Genomic DNA, 8110 nt, shown 5'->3' with positions numbered 1-8110 from the left:
TTTTGTCATTTGAGGCTTTTTTATTGGAGTCGCCAATTGGATTGGCGCCTCCTCTTAAAAATTACACATAGGCGCCAATTGGATTGGCTAGGGCACCTGCCCTAGCCAATCCAATTGGTGCCTCCCTTTAAGTTTTAAGATGAGTCGCCAATCCAATTGGCGACACCTCCTAAAAGTTGGGTAGTTTGGGATTTTTTTTGAAACGTGGGGTATTTTGGGAATTTTTTCGAAAAACTGGGTTATCTCGGTAAAAAAACCCCGTGTTGATGCTTATTTTGCTTTTTTATTGTCGTTCGTGTTGTATGTACCTTTATGTTTCATTGATATCCATCGTTTCATTATTTTGCATGAATTTGTTTCATGATTTTAGTTGGGAAAGGTACCGTGTTGATGCTTTTTTTTGCTTATTCTTTGCATCACATAATGTCTCAAAAATTCGACTTTGTTAAGGACATCGATGATTCCAAAGAGACATGGTGTCATGCTGTTCGAATTATCGAATTTTGGACTGTGATTAACCGTAAGGGTATAGAACACCTTGAAATGGTTATAATGGATGCAAATGTAATAATCAAACAGAAATTGTTTATGTAACTGTATTATATTGATTTACCAATAATTTTTAAATATTGTATTTTTTCATTACAGTGTGATGAAATTCAAATATTGATTCGTCATGACCATACACAAAAGTGGAAAGATTTTCTCAAGGAAGATATGACATGTGTCATTAATAACGGTAACATGTATGATAATGATTTTCAATGGAAATTGTGTGATCATTCAAAGAAATTTGTATTTCTTAGTGGCACAATTGTCAAACCTATTGTGATTGCCAACATCCCCCATATGAAGTTTTACTTCAAGGATTTTGCCGATATCATGCAGGGGATCTGTAAAAGTGACAGACTTGAAGATATATTTTAGAATTTGGATTTTTGTATACTTAGAATTGTTTTATAAACAAAGTCAATTTGCATCGGATTAAATTATACATTTTGTTTATATCAGATTTCTTTGGTGTTTTCCATGAGATTAAAAACATTCAAGAAAAAACAAGCGGGAAGAAGGTTGTTGTGTCATTGAAATTTAGGGACTTGAAGTAAGTTAATCAATCAACTATATTCCATTTTTATTGTTTCTTTGTCATGAATTTTATATATCAATTTTTTTATCAATAATTATTTTGTGATATAGGGGGAACATCATAAATTGTAGTCTTTGGGAAAATGATGGATCTAAGTTCACAACTGATTACAATGATGGTACAAACTTAGGAGGAATAGTCATTATTTTAACACGTGCAATGATAAAAGATGCCCAATGTCATTTCATCAGAAACCTTCATACATATGCTTTTATATTTCCCTATATTCTCATTACATAATAAAATTTTCCATAGTTTCAAATGGATGGAGTGGTTCAAAATTGCTGTTTAATGAAGTCATTTCTAAAATACAAGATTTTTTGTCAAAGTATATGTACTTGATCCTTTTAAAACTCATTGATAGATTTTATTATTTCTTGTATATGTTGCTTACATTTATATGTTGATTCAGGTTACCTCTATCTGAGAAGAATGAGAAACCTATACAGTCAGCAAAGTCTTTCTCTAATTGGTCTGGTGGTTCGCAATTTACAATAATAGATAGGTTTATATATAATGTCAAATACATGTACTTAACCGATTTTGTAAAACTAAAACAAGTAATAATAATAGGAATTTGCATTTCCAATTTCACATTAAAGTTTTATTGAACTCAATAATTATTTGTGCATATGCTTAGAAAACTTTATGCGTTAGAGTAGCAACTACTTTGAAATTTGTTGTTTCAAAATAAGAATGGTTCTACTATGGTTGCACCAAGTGCTCCTTAAAGGATCCTAATCCTACTAACTCTTTTAAATGTGGTTGTGGAGAAAATGTTGAACAACCTATCTCTAGGTCAATAAAATGATTCAGTTATGTTGTAGTTGTGGAAATTTCTTTTTCTTATATTACATTGTGTTTCATCAGGTACAATGTTGAAATATGGTGCAACCGTGGAGACACAAAATATCGATTTATGTTTTGGGATGTTGATTGTACACAAATAATTGGGAAGGCAGTTGTTACGCTTCATACGACAATGGTAGAGGTATGGGAATTCTAAGTTAACCCTTTGTGTTTTATTCTATTTGTATCATTAATATATAATAACAATTATATATTGATCAAATCATCAGGGTGGAGAAGACAATCATATGGTTTATTTGGACGATCTTGATCAGGATCCAAGTCGCCGGAGAAAATAAAGATGAAGCCAAATAATCAACAAACATGAACCTGATTTTTTTCATGACAATTTTCAGTTGTTTATCTTTATGTAGTTTAGTAATATCCATTTTCAATTATTCCATTTATCAAACATGTGTTGGTGAAGTTTTTTTTCTTAGAGTGTCGTGTGAATTATTTAAAGACAGTTTTATGAATGCTGCATAGTGACATATTTGTCTATGCATGCACAATTTGGTATGTTTCATTAAGAACTGATAAGATTATCAGTCAATTGTGTGCTATTACAATTTATGGATGGAGGTTTGAATATTCCATGAGATTAAATGTTGTTGATTTTATTCTAATGATGAAATTTGTATTTTTTTCTTGCACAAGTCGTGATTAGTGTTATTAATAGACAATTTAACGAGTTGGACGACTTTCTATGCATTACTCAACTATCAAAGAAACCTAAAAGGTCACCATAAATAGTCATATCAACAACGACATTAAAGTTATGAATAACTTCAGCATGCAATTACTTTGTATGTTGGGAATTCGAAATAGTTGAAAAATCAGATAATCATTCCAAAATGCAAATTAGATTGATGACACGTTTTTTTTAAAACATGAAATAGTCATGGTCTCAATATACACTTATATTCCCACGGTAACATATAATCAACCATTAAAGCAAATCCATTTTCATAAGCAACATAAAAGCTGCCATTTGCTTATTTATATACTTTGCAAACATATCAAATCTCTTTATTATATATATAATAGATCAAGTGTTTTAAAAGGTCTACTATGTGCCCTGCGTGTTGAATTTGAAACAGTTTCACTATGTCTTCTTCTACTTCTAATGGGTAACATACCTTCAAAGTGTATTTTATGTCTTTGGATTAGGTTGCATGAAATTGTCATAGTTGATAAATAATATCGTTCGTTTGCATCTCTGTATTTGCAGATTTTTACCTCTTGACACGAATGATATTTGTGAAATCCTTGGAAAAATAGTCCATAAAGTGAACCAACCTTCGAATGATGTTCAAGTGGATGAAATCTTCCCTGAGATGAATATGACCCGGTTGAATGGTCCTATTGAACATGTGAATAAGAACTTAGAAGGTCAAGTGGATGAATTATTTCCTAAGATCAATATGCCTCAAGAGGATGGTCTACTTGAATGGGTGAATCAACATATAGGAGGGTTAGCACCTGACCTCTTTAAGGAGAAAAAAATCACCAGGTCACTAAAGGGCGAAAATCAAGTTTTGATAACATGTTACACAAATTTTAACGTCAAAAAATATATTAATGTTTTGCATTTTTTATACGAATTTATAATCCAATGCTAATGTTAAGTCACAAAATACTCATACTATGTAGCATTTCCCAGTTGAGGTTATAAGAAAGGGTATTCGTCCAGACCGAAATGTGTGTACCCTGATGGATGTTGACACTATGGACTGCTATGATTGTGAGATCATTATACCAGCGAGAGAGAGGGTGGAGTTGTACATCGGGCATGGGTGGTATGAATATGCTAAGGAAAAAAATATTAAGGTGGGAGATATGTTGTTATGTCACTACCACTCTAATTTTCAAATGTTGTACATCAGGTTGTGGAGACGTCTCTAAAGGAACAATGCTTGAAGTAAATGATTCTATTTTCATCTGACTGTATAATTGTTATTACTGAAGTCTAATGTTGCCTTTTTAGTTGTTTGTGTTCTTTTTATCTAAGTTGATATTGTAAATGAACTTCTACAATTGGTATATCTTATTTGTTTCATTTCAAAAATATCCATTTCAATGTTTTGCATATATCAGACATGTGTTTTGATGTTATACTCTAAGTTGGAATCCAGAAATATTAAAAATCTAATAACTTCTTTTTCATTCAAATTGCACAATATCATTTTTATTCAAAATGTGAACCATATATAGAATACATACAATACAATATCATTGGTGTACTTTAATGAATGTAGATTTAGATAAATAATGCATGTCTATAAAATCAATCAATTTTTTTTATATAATTGTATTCGATAAGTCACGTATGTTTCCAACACACGTTCTGTATATATTTACTTTATCATGCACAATTTGAATGAACTTCCATGATTGATGCGACCTATATTAATTAATGCAAGTGATTGTTTCATCATTTTGCATGTTTTAAGGCTATTTCAGATTTCAATGTTGTTGATCATCAATAAATTTCCATTTGCATGCTAACCAACATCATCTTATGGTAAATTATTTAATATCATTACTAATATGATAAGCATAAGAATATATTAATATATTGCCAAGATATTGCATGAATTATGTTACTTATGCATTCATAATCTATAATATATATGTTACAATCAGATAATCTACTATATATATATTTGGAAATCATGGAATATGCAACGGATAGTGAACATGTGTTTTTTTATAAATGCTTTGAAGAAGAAATTGGCTAAAAGAGAAAGGATGCTTAGAAAGACCATTCTTCAACACACAAAAATTCAAGAGATTAAAGACCACAAACAAGGAAAATAATGTATCCATGTCCGAATGCATTGGCATATCATCTATAATTAAAAGAACACAATTGGCTAGCATTGTTACTAACATTCCAACTCCTGTAACTATGAACACTGAATTTCAAGGTACCAACATTGCTTCAATAGGTTCTTTTCGACACAACAAACAGCTTTTTGGATCCGTACCTCAATCAAATGCAATTGTCACTATTATATCCAAAAAAATGAATAACAATGCATATTAACATACTTGGAGTTAATTTGGCAAGAAAATTTGATGGGACATTGGCTCATAGAGCGCCAAATATGTGAAATGTAAGTTATGATACACGCCCTAAGCCTAATGATATTTTCGACGACTCTTTTGAGGATGAATCCAACGATACATTTACATTATTTTTTGCTTGGATTCTTAATTGAACTGTGTAGCAGGGTATTCGTTACCTTATGGTTTATTGACTAAACCAAAAGTAAACATACAATTCGAGTCGCCATCGCACTTTTATTTGTCCAAACGAAAGGCTCAAAAAGCGAACAAAAGCCAAGTAAGAAGTTTTATCAAATCAAAAACTAATAAAAATGTCAAAGATCTGGGTAAGGGGGTTGGTTATGAATGGGAAGGTTTTACGCCCCCAAAACATCCTTAGTACTCTAAGGGAACCTCTTTTTGCAAACGTGTGTTGTAGGTTGGTATTTGTGAAAACATGTGCAAAAGATTGGGGGGATGAGAAGAGAATAGATTATATCTACAATTTTGTTGTTTGAATGGGTGAACCCATTGCCTACGTACCATCACAAAGGTAGGATCAAAACCTCGTAGTTCGGGGTAAAAATCTCAAAGATTGGTGAATTGATTTAATCAAAAGCCTTAAGGTCTTTTGTTATCAAAGGGGGAAAACTCAACCTAAACCAATAATCCACTATGTGAGGAAGGCTTCAACATACTAGTGAGGGGTTAACCCTATAATAAGTATGGAAGACTTATAATCCAATCACTAAGGATAAGGTGAGGTTTACATCAACCACTATGATAACTCAAACCTATGGCTAATGTTTATGAAAAAAGTTTAACAAAGGTGGCCATTGGAACCACAAAATCAACTTGAAGTGGATTATATTTACAAGTTAGATTTATTTACAAAATTAAGTCAAAGTTGGATTAACATTTATTTACAATGAGGATTAATGAAAAGAGTTTGAAAATTCAAAGGCATAAGGCCTAAGTTTCTAATTTGAAAACAATGTCAAAGTTTGCACAAAAAGAGTTTGGCTTGAGTTAGAGTGGAGAGAAAAAGAGAAGGGCTAGTGCTAAAGCATACAAAGATAAGAGAAGAGATAAAACCCTTAGAGTTCCTTTTCATGAAATCATAGAGATGATTCAAGATGCTCCTTTCCTTTGGACTTAGCAATCACTCAAGCAATCAAACAAATATTTATATTCAAGCTCCTAGGATCTCCATTTGGCTTGTCTCTCTTAACTTGGCTACTCATGACAATGGTCCTTCTTACTATCTCAAGAGGGAATCCCTATCACACAAGAGCAAACATCAAAAAGTTTACAACACAATAAGAGGAATGGACAAAGAATAAGTTTTGGAAAGGAAGTCCTTTGGAGTTAACTTTAAGATTTAGCATTCTAAAGGCATGAGGCCTAGTTGTTCTTCAACAAATTTAGCATTCTAAAGGCATGAGGCCTAGTTTCTCTTGAACTCCTTTAAGCATGGGTAAGGTCCTAATTCTAAGTCATTTTTCCTTTTTGCATTGGGTTCATATAAGCAAAGACAAACAATCACAAAGCAACAATATATTTATATACAATAATGAGCTCAAATGAGAAAAAGGAATATGACATAAACATAAAATATGTGCTCAAGTGAGCAAAGGGAAAAGCAATATGAATAAATGAGCAAGAAAGTAAATTGCATTAAAGTAAATTGCAAGAAATTAAATGCTTAAATTAAAGTTAGTAGTTAGTATAGTTATGTTAGTTTGTCATAAAACAATTTAGCATTATGTTAAGCAATCGTAAGTGGACTAATGTAGTAGTCACACCTATCTGAGGTCGGGCAATAAAACTATAGGCAAATAAACACAAGTTAGAGATTATAACTAGTAAGTCAAGCTCCTACAACTTGCCATGCCAAAAGAAAAGAGGAAAGGCCTTGTATGGACTTTAGGTTTTTTGCTTGACCAAGAAGCACCCTATCTTGGACACAAAGCAACTCACTTGATCTTGGATCAAGATGAGTTTGATTTGGATCAAAGAAGGTTAAACCTCTCATATCTCAAGACCAACCATAAGACATTAACTCATTGGCCAAAATAAAAAAAGAAGTGAGATGAAGATGAAATGAATAAAAGGAGAACTCAAATGTCAAATACAATTGGTCAAAAGTGAATCAAATCATCATCAACCAATGCTAAACAGAAGAGAAATGAAGATTAGAAGTCAACAAGTCAAACATATTTTTTTGGAATTTTTGAATTAAAAATAAATACAAAAATAAAATAAACAAAATATGGTCAAACCTCAAATTCAATTCAAATCAACTTCTAAAAGTCCAATTAAATTCTCATAGGTTTAACATGGTCAAACAAGGTTTGACAAATTTTCTCAACAATTTTGAAATCAGAAACTATTTAAAAACAATTAAAACAATAAAAATAACACAATATGAATTAAAATCTCAAATAAATCTCAAATCAATTAAGAAATTGATGAGACTATTTTTCATTGACTTATCATGATCCATATGTGTTAAGAAAATATTTTTGGAATTTTCAGATGTCAAAAAGTATTTAAAATGAATTAAAAACTATTAAAAACAAAATAATTCACAAAAAATATTAAATGAAGTCACAAAAATATTTAAAAATCAAAATATGAAACTAGATTTTTCAAGAAATTTTTCGGCATTGGTCTCATATTTTTGTGACTTCAAATCAAGTATTTATGAATTTTTGAAAATAAAAGGAATTAAATGGAATTAATCAGAAAATAAGAAAATAGCAAAAATCAGCGCCCATTCGATCACTTCATTAATTGATGTGGCACATATCCTAAGGCTCAGAGGCGCGGACATACCATGATCTTTGGTCAAGCGCGCAACATATGTATTTAAAACAAGTCAAACAAATGGAAGGCCACGATTATAACATTTCCACAAGATCCAATGGCGCTGGTGCTCCCACGTGGGGATGGTGGTGGAAACCACCATCTTCTCCGGCCAGGTAACTAATTCCGGCCACCACGCGCAGGGATTTCAACCTCAATGAAAATGGAAAACAATGGTATCAATATGAAGTTGGG

At 31.7% G+C, this 8110-nt stretch overlaps 1 protein-coding gene across 1 annotated transcript; it reads left to right on the top strand.

The window, feature by feature from the left end:
- The first annotated feature begins 423 nt into the window (after positions 1-423).
- LOC127137236 (uncharacterized) lies at positions 424-2295 on the top strand. Its single transcript, XM_051063710.1, has 8 exons — positions 424-564; positions 649-895; positions 1012-1102; positions 1198-1265; positions 1403-1475; positions 1560-1652; positions 2018-2138; positions 2227-2295. The coding sequence occupies exons 1-8, from the start codon at positions 424-426 to the stop codon at positions 2293-2295; spliced, it is 903 nt and encodes a 300-aa protein (XP_050919667.1).
- Positions 2296-8110: the final 5815 nt, after the last annotated feature.

The sequence above is a fragment of the Lathyrus oleraceus genome, chromosome 4 (assembly GCF_024323335.1).
Source record: "Lathyrus oleraceus cultivar Zhongwan6 chromosome 4, CAAS_Psat_ZW6_1.0, whole genome shotgun sequence".
Lineage (NCBI taxonomy): Eukaryota > Viridiplantae > Streptophyta > Magnoliopsida > Fabales > Fabaceae > Lathyrus > Lathyrus oleraceus.
This window is presented reverse-complemented; position numbering and strand designations above follow the sequence as displayed.

What these genes read in the sequence shown, in the direction of transcription:
- LOC127137236 (XM_051063710.1), top strand. Translation starts at nt 424, where the DNA reads ATGTCTCAAAAATTCGACTTTGTTAAGGACATCGATGATTCCAAAGAG. An exon ending in CACAACTGATTACAATGATG is followed by an intron (nt 1,266 to 1,402) that starts GTACAAACTTAG and finishes AATTTTCCATAG; the next exon opens with TTTCAAATGGATGGAGTGGT. An exon ending in TTCATACGACAATGGTAGAG is followed by an intron (nt 2,139 to 2,226) that starts GTATGGGAATTC and finishes TCAAATCATCAG; the next exon opens with GGTGGAGAAGACAATCATAT.